We start from the raw sequence: 17,366 nt of genomic DNA on the forward strand, positions 1-17,366 counted from the left end.
AAAACACTCGACGAGGATTATTTCAGGATTTAATGATTCTAAAACGTTGAATGGCGGTGAGCTGAATGTAGAAGAAACAAAAAAAAGTAAATAACCAGGAAATTCTTATACGACTTGACGCTGGTTAAAAATGTAAGAATAAGCTATTTTTCCGCAACTTTGCACCCCAGATAAACGTGTCTCTCTACAGGCATCGATTGATAGCAATCCCGGAATTCCTGAATTTCACAACACGGCAGCAGTAGCAGCAGAGTACAAGGAAAGGTCGAGGATGCCTACGTTTCGTTTATTCGCGCGCTGTGCAGAGTGACGGTGGCGCAACCACCTTTTAAGATAATGGTATGACGACGACGGACGGTGATAGTACACTTGCTGATAGTGCCGATGGAAGGAAAAAAAACTGCAATACCACGTCGTCCCTTATCTTATCTGTCTTATTTCAATTCTTGCAACTCCGGTAACGGGATTGTCTCGTCTGTGGATTTTATCACAGTAAATCACACTTGAGGAACATCGATTGCAGCGTTGTGTCATGATTTTCACAGATTTTCCAGCACAAACATTTTTACCCAAGAAAACGAATTTACCACATCACATTAACAACTATTTTGATGCTCTTATACAATCGGCGTGGGCAATGTTGCAATTTCCACAAAAAAACTACGCTCCTAAAATGTATCCGTAAGATCCGGTTGGCATCTACAAAAAAAAAAAAAAAAAAAAAAAAAACATCTGCGTAGCCCTCGGATGCGTACGCTCGGCGTTACTATGGCAACGCTACCAACCAGGTCATCCAACGGAACTTCACCATCAATGTCGTGGCTGCTACTGTCGCTATTTTTCCTTGCTTTCACCCAACCTTTCGCTGTACTCCGTAGCATTCACCTAGCACTACACTGGTTTGCAATTTGGGCACAGGAAAATTAGTTAAAATGATCATCAAAAATAAAGCGTTTGCATCACTAGAAAAATCCTACATTCGAATTCAAACATTGTTCACCATGGCATATACACACACGCGCATTCACGAGTACACATTGGCGAGCACGTAGAATATTTATTATCCTTTTTCTCCCTAGCCTTCTATTATCTTCAATACTTTAGCCTAGCTAGAAAGAAAGAGGTCGTGCAAAACAATGACCTACTCCATTCCACAAACAACAGAAGTCACCCCATTCGCGCAAAGCAACCATTGATCGTTTCTTGTTTCTTTCTCACACCATTCGTTTTCCTTTGGCACTTTGTTTGAGGGATACAGGAGATCCTTTGTACACAAGCCAAACAACGTATTTCACAAGTGATGTTTTTTCCTGTCTTCTTCCCAATACTATACGGCAAATCATTCAATAAAAATAACCACTACATTTCACAACACCTATACACACTTTGCCATACGCACGACGCTATTTACAAATAACAATTCGTGTGAGAGTAAAACATTTAACCAGTTTCGCAACATTACCCCGTTTATTACTCACACACGCACACGCACACACAAGGCCGATGCAAGGGTTTCAAAGAAGCATTTTTACTACAGACTTTTTCTTTCAAAACTCAAAATTCCCGTACGAGCTTCTAGCACACAAACACAGCACACTCCTCTCTCGTCGGCTTTTGTACGATGAATAAAAAATATATCCACCACAACTCGCTTCGTTGATCCGGGTTCGTGCAATGCGTTTAGAAGCGGTGGTGCAGTTCTCGTTGATTCGTTTCACATTACGGATCTGTTACATCGAGCGAGAAAGGTGTCTCATTATTGACTTTTTTTTGTTTTGATAATTTAAATGTACGACTTCAAAATACATGTTTATAGCTTGGTTCCTTATCGCAGCCAGTAAACCATACTGAAGGATGATTGTTATATTGAAATATTGGAGTTATTTGGTATTGTTTATGTTACTCAGCTTACAGTTAATAAATGGACGATCTGGCGGAAGAAAGTTATCGGTCCTTTGTATCGGCAGGACCAGGTGTCGTATCTCATCTGAACCATGTCCCAGCAGCAATGACTGGCTATCGGGAATGATGTTAGAGAATTAAATGGATAAAAAAAATGGCGTACACTTTAGTTTATGCCGAGAACGTAGATGAAACTATAGCAATTTATCTTTTTCTTTGGCTCTACAACCTTGAGAGGTCCTATTCTGCCATTTCGGATTTCCTACACTTGGTTGCATCAATAGCTGTATAGTCCAAACTACGAACGATTAGGATTTTATATTATATTTTGTGCCGGTGCGCCCGGGGGGCGGCTCGGTGGTGTAGGCGACAGCGGCGCCGGTCATCAAACGGCAGGACCGGGGTTCAAAAATCCCATCCGGACCGTTCCCACGTAGTGAGGTCTGACTAACCAACTACGTGGTATCGGCAGTCTAGAAAGCCATTTCGATGGCCGGCATGACCTTAGAGATCGTTACGCCAAGAAGAAGAAGATTATATTTTGTACATCATCATCGGAATGTGCGAAGCAAAGTTAAGACACTACAGTGTCTTTCAGTTCTTTCAGTGTTTTTCAAAAATTAAGACGAAATTTCATAGATGAATTAAATCCTGAAGAGCATGTATTATTCTTATCTGACCAATAACGCAATGAGATGCGGCGTGTCTTGTAGAAATTTTTTGCAGATATTATATCACTAAGTTCATTAAAAAGGTTAAACATATGTTATAAGCTCTTTAGCTACTTAACTTCAAACTTATGTCTGATAATAGTTGTTGCTTTACTACCGGAAAAGCAGAACTGTCCCGATGGCAAGCAAATCAAAATCAATGCTTTTTGTCTAAGTAGTAATACGGCATTTATTTATTTTGCAGATATCTTAATCCAAAACATCATTTAACAAGTTGGATGAAAGTGACTTGACGGTATTTATATAGCCGAAGACGACGTGGAGTACCGTATGTTTTCGTGTATTTTTTTTATATTCAATCCAATTACTACAGCAGCGTCATTCATATCGACGAGTGCGCGAGTTAATTTTGTCGTTATTAGTTCTTACCAGCGGCCTGCTTCTGCTCGTACTGCTTCATCCTAGACTCAATTTCTGGGCGGAAGTGTCGAATTAGGCCTAAAAAATGCAAACGTTTACATGGCATCAAATGATACAAAAACCTTTCTTCGAAAAAGCAAAACTTACCTTGAACTGGCCAAGCAGCACCATCACCCAACGCACAGATAGTGTGTCCTTCGATCTGTTTGGAAATTTCCCACAGCATATCGATCTCGGTCGGACGTGCATTTCCATCCACGAAACGATGCATAATCTTGTTCATCCACGCAATTCCCTCGCGGCATGGTGTGCATTGACCGCAGCTTTCGTGCTTGTAGAACATAATCAGACGCGAGATAGCTTTAATGATGTCCGTCGATTTATCCATCACAATGATGGCGGCCGTACCCAGCGAGGTCTGTGCTTGTACTAGACCATCAAAGTCCATCAACACATCCTCACATACCGACTTCGGGATGACGGGCGTCGAGGAACCACCGGGAATAATTCCCAGCAGATTGTCCCAGCCACCCCGAATGCCACCGGCATGACGTTCGATCAGTTCCTTCAGCGGAATCGACATCTCCTCCTCGACTGTGCACGGTGTGTTAACGTGACCGGAGATGTTAAACAGCTTCGTGCCGGAGTTACGCGTGCGACCGAAACTGGCAAACCAAACGCCACCTCGACGACAGATAGTCGGAGCTACAGCTACCGTTTCCACGTTCGACACTGTCGTCGGACAGCCGAACACACCGACATCGGCTGGGAATGGCGGCTTTAGGCGCGGTTTTCCCTGCTTGCCCTCTAGCGATTCGATGAGCGCCGTTTCCTCACCACAGATGTACGCTCCGGCACCACGGTGCATAAAGACATCAAAGTCATACCCGGAACCACAAGCGTTCTTGCCAATTAAACCTGCCTGATAAGCTTCAGCGATAGCCAGCTGCATGTTCGAGGCTTCGTTGTAGAATTCTCCACGAATGTAAATGTAAGCAGCACGAGCTCCCATTGCACGACCAGCGATGAGACAACCCTCGATCAGCTTGTGCGGATCGTGACGCATAATTTCACGATCCTTGCACGTTCCCGGTTCGCCCTCGTCAGCATTCACGACCAGATACTTCGGACGGCCATCAGAAGGTTTGTTCATGAAGGACCATTTCATGCCCGTAGGAAATCCGGCACCTCCGCGGCCACGCAAGCCCGATACTTTAATTTCATCTGAAGTGTGCAAAGCGGGAAGAAGGCTCATTAAGCATTACACAAATACGGCTTTGTGCTACATTTTTGTCACACTTACTCAAAATCCAATCCGTGCCTTTCAGCAGGATTTCCTTCGTCTTGTACCAATCGCCGCGCTTGAGCGCGCCCTTCAAGCGCCAATCATGCCGACCGTACAGATTGGTGAAAATACGGTCCTGGTCGGCCAATCCACCGAACTTGGTTCTCGTCTGTGGCGGTGGTGCCGATGCTTGGGCTGACTGGAGGCGCACCTGCTGCTTGTTGTTGCTACCGCCAGCCACGACCGCAGTGTTGCGCAAAGCTGCTGGAACAAGCGCAACTGTTGAAGAACGGAATAGGCAAACTTAGTATATTGCGCGAAATTACATAATTTATACCTGTCTCGTAGCACAAAAAGCAAGCAAAACAACAGCGATAACTTGCGCACGTGGAGCTTTCTTTACATTTACTTACCTAATTGCTGCTTTGGCATACAATTAATACGCACTAGTGCGTTTGCCATTGTTTGTTGTTTCACTACGCGTGACCTTTCTGCGTTTTTCCAGAAGTTCTAATCCTGTGCGACGATGAACAATTTCGCGATATGATGAAGGAAAATAAATATCAAGGTCAATAGAATGGATGCTGGCGAGCAGGCAGGCATTTTTGACAGCTACGGCAAGGAACGAGCGAACGAAGAGGATAGCACGAAGCACACATCTTTCTATATATACATTGTTCGTCAACTGTCAAAACTGACAGCAAACTGCCAGCACTGTGCTGAATATAAAAGGCTTGTTAAATTATTAGGAAATTTTTTATTTCTAGGCAAAACGGTTTCGGTCAAACGGGTCAGTTTAGCTTTATATGAGCAGAATTTAAAATTTATTCATTAATTCATTTGCCATTCATCGTGTAAAAATGTAAATACAAAACTACTTCATACATAACGAATTTAAGAACTTCGTTCAGCAATCCAGTTTACCAGTTTACCACCATTGTATATATGTACAGTTTAAAGTGTTTGAAAATAAAACACAAAATTAAATCCATTGATTACTTGTTTATTACGGTTTAAATTTTGCGATTATAGTCCACTTTATTTTGCGCCCAATATCATTTTAACTCGTATTTATGCTAGTCATTCAATTTAGAATGCAAATATCCGAAAGAAACCGTTGCTAGATGAGAATATTGTTGTGAGTTGGTGTGTGAATTTTATTTCCTTTGCTTGACTTTTAGGATAGAAAGAAAGATTTTCTGTTGTAGATCAATATTCTTGGTACAGCTTCTACGAAAAGAGTATGGAGAGTGGCACACAAGTGAATTCTTAAAAAAAAAGCTATTACCGATACATTTTCGTTCCTTGCGTTACATTCTCGTGGGTTAGCAACTGGATTTAAAAAACAAAACAAAAACAAGGATTATGTCTACTCTTCAAGGTTTCCATTCTATATGGAGTACAGCGGGCGATTCAGTGGTGCTAAGCTGTCCTTATTGCATCTGTATCGATCCCTTTTATGTCGTGATCATGGTTCAGAATGCTTCCATCCTGCTTTAAACGTGTTCAATTTATTCCTATATGCATACACAATGACTCCTTTTTAGCTGTTCTTTTAACTGTGTGTTTCGACACACCTGCAGTATAGTACGTCTGTATGTATAGAGTGATTACAATTATGTTCATGTTTTCTTCATTTTTTAGCAGAAGGTGTTTTTTTTCAGTTTCCTTGCCTTTTCGCTGCTGGAAATTTACGTTCAGCGTTCAGTGAATCTCAATTATATTTTGTCAAACTTCCTGATGTACTTCTAAACTTCAAATTACACTGTAATGTTCTAATGTTTTTATCTGTGCAGTGTGTTTTCACTATTCTCCTTTTAATTGATATACTAACTTGCATTGAATCTATTTTTATTGTTTTCAGCATTTATGTTGTTTTGTTTCGCAATAAGGAACTTTCAATCACAAACCTTCACGAAAATCCAACGAAACATGTATGTCTGCGTGTATCAGTAAATCCGCGACTGTAGACTATCTATTGCAAAGACTATTCTCTATCCTCCTGGGATAATCTTACTTTTTTCTTTTTTTGCTTTACTTTTGATTGAAATATTTTGAAAAGAATTCTGTAAACGGAATCTAAATTACGCATGGGTGCTGTTTAGTTCACAAAACATAAACCGAATCGAAAGTAACTGCTTTAATAATTATTTAAATTCAACAAATTCATTCCATTTCCATACGAGACACAAACCGATTCAACAAAAGTAATGTTCTTTATCTTTTCATGCCATACAAATATACGTGACCATTCGGGCGACTTCACTCGCTCCTTTTTCAGTTCCTAATCCCTGTTTCTTCAAAACAGAAAGACGACAGTGTCCTACTAACAGATTCCACTAGTTCTTTGTTTGTTTTTTTTTTCATTGCAAAATCCGAAACCGCATACCAACTTTAAATTTGACGCTGCGTTGATAGAGTTATTAACAATAATATGGTAAGAAAAATAATAAATATAATAAATACAAACTAACAGCTGATTATTTCCCAACCCATCCAAGGACATTGTATAATAAATACGCCATGTAAAGCGTCGCAGAAGAGAAAAGGGGGCAGAGAGGAAGCGTTAGTCCTGTGCACATGTTGTTTAGCAGGATCGATGCAATATTCTTCGCACACTCACACAGCTTTAGCGCGCGGAAAGAAACAATCGGGCAGCATTAATCCTTCCTGCAGGCTTTGCCGCCATTAGGGCTTCGGTGCCATTCCAGTTCCTCGATACAAATTCAAGGTTATGTGTGTTTAGATGATTCTCGGCAGCAGGGTTGCATAGTTGTAGTCCAGCACGACGGCGGCGGCTGAAGTCGAGTGCATGAGATGTGCTGCAGCAGCGTTTGCGGCGGCGGCAGCAGCTGCCGGCTGTACCGGAACGCCCACATTGCTCGTCGTTGGCTGCGCGGGCTTCGGGATCTTGTGCTGAAACACACAGTGCGGCTTGCGACAGCCGCCTGGCTGATCCTCCCAAAAGCATGGAGTGGCCGAGCGCGGCTTTTCGATCTTCATGTGACGCATGGTGCAGGTGCGATTGTAACACTTGCCTTCCGCCCACAGCTTGCAGGTTTTCTCATGGCCGAGTGCCGCCGGCTCATGGCGATACTCGCAGTTGGTCCCCTTTTTACATGTCGAATAGTAGAAGAAGTAACAATCGTGGAGATTCCTCGGCAGGTCCATAAATGGTGGATGGACCAGCTTCCGACGAGGTGGCTGCTGCCTTTTCGACCGAAGAGCAATTTTTGAGCCCAAAGCTTGACCTCGTCTGCGGGGCAGTTTCTCGGTTACGATCGGCGTCTTGATTGCTTTTTATCCAAACGGTGCTTCCCAAGGAGTGGAGATAGTGCCTGCTGGATGGCCACGCAGGTCGAACTTTGAGGGGGGGCTTGGAACCAAACCCTTCACACGGTCACTTTCTTTTTTCACCACTTCCACAACACCGCACCAGAAAAACGCTGCAAAAAGCTTAAGCGAATGCTTGTTGGTTCGGTATACCCTGTTCGGGGATGTGGCGTTCTCGTTCCTTCACTGCGATTTCACCACTTTTGGAAGCTTTCACATGGAGATTATTCTGAAGACATGCGAGCAAGAAAGAATTAACCAAAACGAGAATATGTGCACTTTTGTTGTTAAAATATTTTAGAAGTGTGTTTATTCGCACGTCATTTCGGTACTGTGACTACCCAAGTACCAATTGCTGTGACAAGTGGTACGGATGGGGAATGTTCCTCAAAAATGAAAAATAGTACGCTATCTTATAATAATTTCTGCTTAACACAACATTAGCTAACGGTTAATTTACTTTTTTATTATTACAAATACATTTTACACTACTTCAAAAAATTGAAATTTCCCTTTGGCAATTGCACATGCCTTTTCTCATTTTGGTATTTGGGCCATGCTACACTACACCAACACTACCAAACATTTATATTTACATCGGAATGAAACGTCAACGAGAGAAGAAAAAAATAACGCAGGTTTTGGAAATTGTAGCAAATTTGGGGCCAAAACAGCGCACTAGGTGCGAAAATTGAACTTGTTCCTAGGTGCTAGACAGAAAATCAATGAGTGCCGAAACTCCAACCAGTATCAGCCGCACCATCACAGAAACAATCCTTCAGGATGAGTCGATTCCCGGCACGAGCAGCAGGAACCATCAGGCAAGTAACATCATCGTACAGAATTGTTGCTGCACACAGCAACGTAGGACACTGTCGGGATGTGTGGGTAAACATTCATAAATCTGCTGCTGTATGTTCTCCCTGCGATGTTGTTGCTGTTACTGCGTAGCAAGATTTGTGCTCAACCTCTTTCCCCCTGCACGCGCTACGTTATCTTTGGTGCGACAGTTCATTTGCGTAGGCAGAACGTATCGAAAGGCATGTTGCTAAAGTATTTGCGTTCTTCCGTGGTCACCAACGGCATACGCCGTGGTGCGCATTACGGCACAGGAACGGGTGCTGAAGGTGGCAAAACTTTTCCACTCGAAGGAATCCGGATCCTTGATCTTACGCGCATCGTTGCTGGTCCGTACTGCACGATGGTGCTCGGAGATCTCGGTGCAGAGGTGTACAAGATCGAGCGGCCATTCGAGGGTGATGAGTCGCGCAAATGGGGTCCACCGTTTATGCGCAACTCGAAAGATTCCGTTTACTTTATGGCAGCAAATCGTAACAAAAAGAGTGTTTGTGTAAATTTGAAAACTGGCCGGGAGGTGATTTACGAGCTAGCCAAGCGGTGTGACGTATTGGTGGAGAATTACGTCCCTGGAAAGTTGGACGGATTAGGATTGGGTTACAATACACTGAAAACGATTGCTCCCTCGCTGGTGTACTGTTCTATTACCGGGTTCGGATCGGAAGGGCCCTACAAAACCAAACCTGGCTACGACGTCATCGCCGCATCTATGGGTGGACTACTGCACATCACCGGAAGTGAGAACGGGCCACCGGCCAAGGTCGGCATTGCCATTACTGATATTGCTACTGGATTGTACGCCCATGGAGCAATACTGGCGGCGCTGTTACAACGACACCGGACCGGACGGGGACAAAAAATTGACGTGAACCTGTTTTCCACCCAAGTCGCATGTTTGATTAATGTGGCAAGCAATTATCTGAACGCCGGCAAGGAATCGAAACGTTGGGGAACGGCTCATGAAAGTATTGTCCCGTACGAGGCATTTGCCACAAAAACGGGCTTCATTACGATCGGGTGTGGCAGTGATGCCCAATTTGTTTCACTTTGCCGTTTGTTAGGAGTGGCCGAATTGGCACAGGACGAACGGTTTGTGAACAATCAGACCCGCGTCGTGCACCGCAAGGAGTTGATTGCTCTCCTTTCAGACATTTTGCAACGTAAATCATCCTCGGAATGGATGGAAATTTTTGAAAGTGCTTCGTTTCCTGTTGGTCCTATAAACAGCATGAGGGAAGTGTTCGAGGACCGTCATCTGCAAGCAATAAGAATGGTAAAAACGCTTCCACATCCGACAGCAGGCGAGGTAAAACTGGTCGGTCCTCCGGTAGTGTACGGGGAAGCGAAAAATGAAATCACATCCATTCCGCCACAACTTGGTCAACATACGGACGAGGTTTTGAGAAGCTTGCTTGGCTATGGGGACACGGAAATGGAGTGCTTGCGGAAAGCAAAAATTATACAATAAACAGATTGCATTTCTTTCAAATTTAAGTTTTGCAGTGTAACAAACGAAAGAAGCTAAACCCGTTTTGTAAATGCTTTGCAGGAACCACCAGTGTTACGGTTGCGGCTGCAAAAGCCTCGCAATGGCAAAAAGGTACAGTGGACGAACGGAACCGTGGATAATGAGCATATGAATAAGAAGAAGTCCAAGTGCTGCTGCATCTACGTGAAACCGCGAGCTTTTGGCGAAAGCTCGTCCGAAAGTGAGGACGAGTGTGAACATTGCTTTGGTCACGTGGAGCTGAAGAAAAAGAACCAGAAAGTTCCACCGATGCCTGCCAAACGAGATGGCGATAATAACGATGATGATGGAGATGCAAATAATTCGGATGACATCGATGGAACTTCCATAGGTCCGGCAGAACCTTCGTCAGCACCAAGCGGGGAATAGCTCGATTAACAAAAGGGCTGTTTAGCTGTTTACGGACTTTATGTCTGATTTTGCATAACTGTATAACAACTCCATTAACATTCTGGCACCAATGATTAAGCTCACAAATCGTTCGTAAACGTATACCGCACTGAGAGACTTTGTAATTATTTATCATTTCGAACCAAATGTGTACATAAATAAATCGTTAATAAACTGAACATGTTAAAGTATATTGCAAGTTTAGCAGAAAAGAAAACGAGACATACAAAAGAAAGAACAAAGATTATTTAGTAATTGATTCCGTAAATGATTAAAGTTATAGTGCAGATATCACATCCTGGCTAGTTTCACATTTTGTTTTAATTATCGCATAGAAAGTAAGGTACAGGACTAAAAAACCAAAATATAATTAAATATCTAAGGACGCATATGAGTTCCAGCATTTAAAGTGTATTATTTTAAGTGTGAAGGGCGCCCGGTGATGTAGACGACCGCGGCGCCGGTCTTCAAATGGTTGACTAAGATTACTCTTAGTAACCTAAAATGTTGCCGGTGTCACGTTAGGACCGGGTATCGCATTCCATCCATACCGTGATCGAACTATCCAACCAAATGATATCAACAAGTCTAGTAAGCCATTAGGCTGGTGTCATTCCTCGGTGGCATACGATTTTTTCGTACCAGATTGGTAGAGGTATCATTGCTCGGCAGATCGGTATTTTCGGTTTGACTTTTAAATGGAAACAAACGAAGAAGGAAGGTGTTCTTTATACAAGCATTCTGCTAACAGAGCAGCTCCAACTTTATGGTTGCAGCTCTGATAATTAAGCCTCGTATGCCTGTTAGTGCACACTAATGTTTGGTAGTTCGGGAAAAAGACCCTACTTCAGAAATAGTACATCCGGTGTGATGCTAATTAGACTGTTTGGCTCAATTTAAGAAACCGCTTGCCATTACAGTTGTACCGTTCGCTTCCAGCAAAACGCGCCTTTTTTATGTTTATACAAGCGAGATTATAGATATCGTTGCATACGACCGTGCAACCTAATCACTTTTTTAACGTAATGTGGCACGACCTATACTGGCTGATCTAGTTGGTCGTTAACCCTAAACGTCCTGCGAGGGTCCTCGAGGAAGATGAGGCTAGAACCCTTGATATAAAATGCTACTCAGATTGCGAGGCATCTTGGTTGACAAGAAATGTTCGTCTCTTGGTAGGCGCGGTTAAACGATGTTTTATACTGCCAAGGGAAGTATAAAACAATTTGGTAGACGAGTCCTTCTGCTGCTAGGAGAAATCCCTCTAGGAAGATGAAGCTAGAACGACGAACCTTTGGTATACATGTAATGCCCCTCACATTACACGGCATCTTAATAGATAGAGCTTGTTAGGCGAGAAGCTTAGACTAGGTCTCTTCCCTGTTGACAAAATTGCCTTACTAATGTTCTTTTCAATACAAATTTACCCAAATACGCCAACTAAGGCACTACTAAAGTGCCTTAGTTGGTGGATTTATATCGATTTTGTCCAACGGGTAGGTAGTTAAGAATAGGACAGTTGTACAGTCTTTCGAATACTATTTCACAAAAAGGAGCGTCTCATCGACTCTCTGCGCTCAGCTCGACGTTCGGGAAAATTGACGTTTTCCAAACAAGACCAATGTTGCTTGGGTCTTGGTGCTGTCATCGATTATTTTTATTGAAGCAACGATTATTTTGGTGGATTCGACAGTCTGACACTGAAGAACTCACACACGTTTTTGAAATTTACGTTACTAACGCCTACAGTATAAAGTGTAAGGGAAAGTGATCATCTTTACATCTTGTTTCTGATTGAGGCAGTCCTTTGAAATAGTAACCGACAAAACAAAAAACGCGCTAAAAGGGAGAAATTTTAAATAAGGATGGGGGTCCTAGATCCCGGGGGGGGTATACCCCTCAGAAACTATTTCGACACACTGAACGAACTCGGTGAACCCAAGCGAAAAGTAGGAAAAAAAACAAACATGGCCTACAATATTTCAAACCATGCGGTCGAAGAAGAAAAAGTGCTAGTGATGGAATCGGTAACAGAGGGCAAGGACCTTACAAAGTGCATCCCATTTCTATTACAAAAAGTTATAGAAAATGCTTTAGGAAGCAAACCGGAGCAAGTGAGCCGCGTACGCGGAGGAAAACTGCTGATTAAAGTAAAAAACGAAAAAATGGCAGAAAAAGCAATAAAAATAAATAAAATTCCAGACACTAAAGGGGACATTATAGTGAGAGTGTATGAGCATCCAACCCTTAACACTACCAAAGGTGTAATTCGGTGCCCGGACATAGAATTTATGTCTGAGAAAGAAATCCTTGCTGGCCTTAAGGACCAAAAAGTAATTGAAGTGAACATTATGAAAAGAAAAGTGGAAAATGAACTAAAAAACACTAAAACTGCAATCGTTACTTTCAATACTACCAAAGTGCCGCGTTCGGTTGATTTTGGGCTATATCCCCTCTTGGTCGACCAATACATTCCCAAGCCAATGCGTTGCGCCACATGCCTTAAAATAGGCCACACAAAAAAATGGTGTAGAGGTGAACGCACCTGTGCCACCTGCAGTCTACCTGTGCACGAGGATGAATGCACGCAAACAAAATGTGTATCATGTGGGGACAATCACAACACTTTAAACAAAAGCTGCCCCATATACTTGGATGAAGCAGAAATACAGAAAATAAAAACGGTAAACAGGCTCACGTATAGTGAAGCAAGAGCCATCAGACGTAGGCAGTGCCCTATGCCCCCAAAAAAATTTACGACAACGGAAAAAACATACGCTCATACGACAAAAAATAACACTACAAACAACGAAATTGACTCACAGACAAAAACACAAAACCAAAACAATACCCACACAGAAAATAACTCAATAACGCAGATCGAAACAACCTTACAGACAGTATCACAAACAGAACAACCTACAACATCCAAAACAAATGAAACCCCAAAAATCAGTCAAAAAAAATTAGTAATCAAAAGACAAGACGGTACTACCATACCACTAAGACCACTTTCTGCTGAAGAAAGGGTCAATCTTTTCCCTAAAAAAGTAGAAGAACACCAAACATCAAATTAAAAAAAAAAAAAAACAACACGACAACCAACCAAATTCAAATTCAAAATTTAAACAAGAACAATAAAAATAGCTAGATCACACAATGTTCCTCTGACTTTTAGAAGGCCTCAGAGTTATGCAAGTAAATATCCAAGGTCTAAAAAAAAACAATGACGAATTAAAAAAAATAGTAGTAGACAAAACCATAGACGTTGTGTGCATTCAAGAAACATGGCTCACTGAAAATACCGCAAGAGACATAAAATTCCCTAACTATCACCACATCTATCAAACCAGAGACGATGGGTACGGAGGGAGCAGTATACTAATACAAAAGAAATTCAAATTTGAGCCTCTGCACATACACCACACCAGCAACTGTATACAAACAGTCGGTGTTAAAATTAAAAACACAAACACAGTCATCATATCTACCTACGTCAAACCAACAACGCCAAAAACAATCTACAGCATAACCTTAAAAAAAATACTTGATGTAGCAAACAGATACAGGAAGACAATCATAACTGGAGATTTTAATGCTCATCACAAATCATGGGGAAATCATTATACGGATACCAAAGGTATAGTAACACTAGACGAAATTAATAATTCAGATATGACTCTAATTAATGATAAAGAGATAACATTTGTAAGTAGCGATCCAAACAAAAGGGACACTGCGATAGACCTTACTATGGTATCACCAGAGCTAGTACAAGTGACTAACAGAACAGTTACAGATATACACATTGGCAACAGTGGGCATAAAATAATTCTAACATGTACGCAAGGCCCTAATATTCCGACTAAAAACAAAATTATTAACAAAGGGGAAGTAGAAAAACAAATAAGGCATCTCAAATGCACAGATCAGACAAATATTGCCAACCTAACTAAAGAAATACAAAAAATAGTTCATAACAATACTAAAACCTGCAATCATACACCTAAATCATGGTGGACAGAGGATCTTCAAAAAGCATGGGATAAGAAAAATCAGGCCAGGAAAAAATATAATACAAACAGAACCCTGGACAATCATATCAGTTTTAAGAGGGATTTGGCCAAATTCAAATTTAAAAAAAAAACAGAAAAACGTAAAAACTTTGAAAAATGGCTGGATAAAGTAAATACTGACACTTCCACCACGGAACTATGGAAGATAATCAACAAATGTCACGGAAACAGGGGCAACAAACAAAACACTAATTATATCAACTCAAACCCTGATAATGCCAAAGAATTTTTAAAAAATAACTTTCCTAATTTTAAAACTAAAACAAATTACGTAACATTAGTATATAACAGCGAATTGGAACTTTTAAATCTTAATTTATGGCATACAATTTTGAAATCTAAAAAGAATACCGCACCAGGTGTTGATGGACTATCATATGCAACATTAAGATCTTTAAACGACAAAATAGCCACAAAAATAATTGAGGAAGTTAATAATATGTATAGAATAGGAATAGTACCAAATAGGCTCAAAAGAATCAAAATAATTGCAATAGGAAAAATCGGCAAAGATTTGAATGACGTAAATAATTTTAGACCAATAGCACTGCTCTTAACAATACTTAAAGTGGCCAACACAGCAATATTAGCAAACATTACGAACCACTTGGAGAAACACCTACTCCTGCCCGAGACCAGTTTCGGGTTTCGGAAAAATAAGTCAACCATGGATATGATGGTACTTCTGATCAATACGATCACCAAAAATAACAGGGAAAAAAAATACACTGGAGTAATTTTTATCGACGTAAAAAATGCCTACAATAGTGTAGTTACTAACGAGCTAACAAAAACAATGCAATCAATGATGATACCCCAAGAGGATATTGCTTGGATTAACAGTTTTCTCACAAATAGGAGCTTAGAACTATCTGTTGACGACAAACAAATCAAAAGAAGGGTATCAAATGGTATCCCCCAGGGGGATGTCCTTTCACCGACCATTTTCAACATTTATACCAGCGGTTGTCATGAAATCAATAGAGATAAAATCAAGGTGCTACAATACGCGGACGATTTTGCAATTATAGAAACGGGGATAACACCAAAGGCAGTCGAAATATCCCTTCAAAGAACCTCAAATTGGCTAACACAAACACTTAGAAAACTAAATCTAGAAATCAACACGCAGAAATGCAAAATTATGACGTTTCCCAACAACAAGTTCCACGTAAATGTACAAATATCAGGGGAAAGAGTGGAAAAAACCAAAGAACATAGGTTCTTGGGTATCACCATAGATAGTAAATTAAAGTTTCACCAACATATAGATAAACAAAAAACAAAGGCACAAAAAAGACTTAACGCAATCAAGACAATATGCAATTTTAGAAATCATATTGACCCGGAAAAGGCCATACAAGTTCACAGAGCATTAATCAGAGGAAGCATGGAATATGGAATAGCTTTTAGCCTCAATGCCACAAAAACTAAACTCAAATCCATCGACACACTTCTAAACCAATCTCTGAGAAGAGTGACAGGGTGCACTAGGACTATCCCTATTAATTCCTTACATGCAATTGCTGCTGAATTTCCTTTCCCAATAAGAAGTAGATATATAGTCGCTAAGCAGCTGGCCAAAATCACAGCGCAACCCTCAAGGAACGCTCAGATTTTAGCCCAAGTACCTGATCAAAGCAACAACCAAAGAAGCTCGGCAATAGAACAAATATATAAGGAAAATGTAGACATTTTCAAAAAAATAACTAAGATAAGTTTTAACAATCTAAATAACAACTACCATTACATTGACATAAGGACAAACGTTCCAGGTTTGAATGTCAGCAAAGAAAACTGCAACCCCATAATAGCCAAACAGCTAAGCACAGAAATGATTAAAAATGACGATTCAAAACTTAAAATATTCACAGATGGTAGCAAAACCAGCAATGGCTGTGGAATAGGCTTGTATATTAGAAATGACAACAAGGGAGAGCAAAAACTAGCCTTTAAATTAAAAAATGAAGCATCAATTTGCACAACTGAACTGTACGCCATAAAAAAAGCCTTGGAATATGCAGCTCTCGAAAAAATCAAAAAGCCAATAGTCTACACCGACAGTAAATCATCATGCATAATACTAGAGCAAGCTACAAGAGAAAAATACACGGAAGATATTATAAGCGGAATCATAAACAACTGTGAGTACCTCGAGGCCAGAATACAGTGGATTCCCAGTCACGTAAACATAGATGGTAATGAGATAGCAGACAAATTAGCCAAAGAAGGTATTACCAGCAACCTAGTAATTAACAACACGATACGGTTGAAGGATGCCATAAGCATGCTACATGAAAAGGCCGAAAGAGAGACAGAGGTCTGGTATGCAGAAATGTGTGCAGTCAAAGGCAAAAAATATGAAAAATACCAAAACAAGATAGGAAAAAGGATGTGGCATCACAATATGAAGTTACTGCCAAAAGAAATCAAACTGATTAATAGACTGATATCAGGCCACGACTACAGCAATTACTGGCTGAACAAACAAAAGATTATAGATAACGGCTCTTGTAATCTTTGCAACAGCCCAGACACAGGACAGCATAGAGTCTTCAAATGCAGAAGGTTGGATCTAGAAAGAAGAAGAGATAACCTTCCAACAGAAGAAGTTTTTATCAACAACTGGAAATCAAGAAAAATAGGTGAAATCCAAAAAATCATTAATTTCATACAAAAAAACAAAATAATACTCTGATAACAAACAAACCAATTTAGCACAAAAGAAAAGAGTCAACAACACCTAATCAAAAGAACAAAACTAGCTAGTATAAACAAAACAACAAGGAAGCAAGCAAAACGTCAGATCAACCAGTATATATTCAAAACACAGCAAAACATTAAGCATTAAGAAATCCAGACAGTCGTAAGAATTACTTTAGTAATAGCTAAATTGGGACATA

General features: G+C 40.8%; 4 protein-coding genes across 4 annotated transcripts; 2 read left to right on the plus strand and 2 right to left on the minus strand.

The window, feature by feature from the left end:
* Window positions 1–2,930: 2,930 nt before the first annotated feature.
* LOC126564594 (NADH dehydrogenase [ubiquinone] flavoprotein 1, mitochondrial) lies at window positions 2,931–4,857 on the minus strand. The gene is made up of 4 exons (XM_050221672.1): window positions 4,692–4,857; window positions 4,297–4,557; window positions 3,141–4,217; window positions 2,931–3,071 (listed from the first exon to the last, which is right to left on the minus strand). The coding sequence occupies exons 1-4, from the start codon at window positions 4,738–4,740 to the stop codon at window positions 2,992–2,994; spliced, it is 1,467 nt and encodes a 488-aa protein (XP_050077629.1). The 5' UTR covers window positions 4,741–4,857; the 3' UTR covers window positions 2,931–2,991.
* A 2,162-nt stretch (window positions 4,858–7,019) lies between these two features.
* LOC126565582 (zinc finger CCCH domain-containing protein 11A-like) lies at window positions 7,020–7,628 on the minus strand. Its single transcript, XM_050222774.1, has one exon. The coding sequence runs from the start codon at window positions 7,447–7,449 to the stop codon at window positions 7,021–7,023; it is 429 nt and encodes a 142-aa protein (XP_050078731.1). The 5' UTR covers window positions 7,450–7,628; the 3' UTR covers window position 7,020.
* Window positions 7,629–8,336: 708 nt separating this feature from the next.
* LOC126560633 (E3 ubiquitin-protein ligase PPP1R11-like) lies at window positions 8,337–10,366 on the plus strand. Its single transcript, XM_050216590.1, has 2 exons — window positions 8,337–8,432; window positions 10,019–10,366. Exons 1-2 carry the CDS (start codon window positions 8,337–8,339, stop codon window positions 10,364–10,366), a joined length of 444 nt encoding a protein of 147 aa, XP_050072547.1.
* LOC126564734 (succinate--hydroxymethylglutarate CoA-transferase) lies at window positions 8,654–10,034 on the plus strand. Its single transcript, XM_050221827.1, has one exon. The coding sequence runs from the start codon at window positions 8,654–8,656 to the stop codon at window positions 9,935–9,937; it is 1,284 nt and encodes a 427-aa protein (XP_050077784.1). The 3' UTR covers window positions 9,938–10,034.
* Window positions 10,367–17,366: the final 7,000 nt, after the last annotated feature.

This window comes from Anopheles maculipalpis, chromosome 3RL (assembly GCF_943734695.1).
Source record: "Anopheles maculipalpis chromosome 3RL, idAnoMacuDA_375_x, whole genome shotgun sequence".
In the NCBI taxonomy this organism is placed as follows: domain Eukaryota; kingdom Metazoa; phylum Arthropoda; class Insecta; order Diptera; family Culicidae; genus Anopheles; species Anopheles maculipalpis.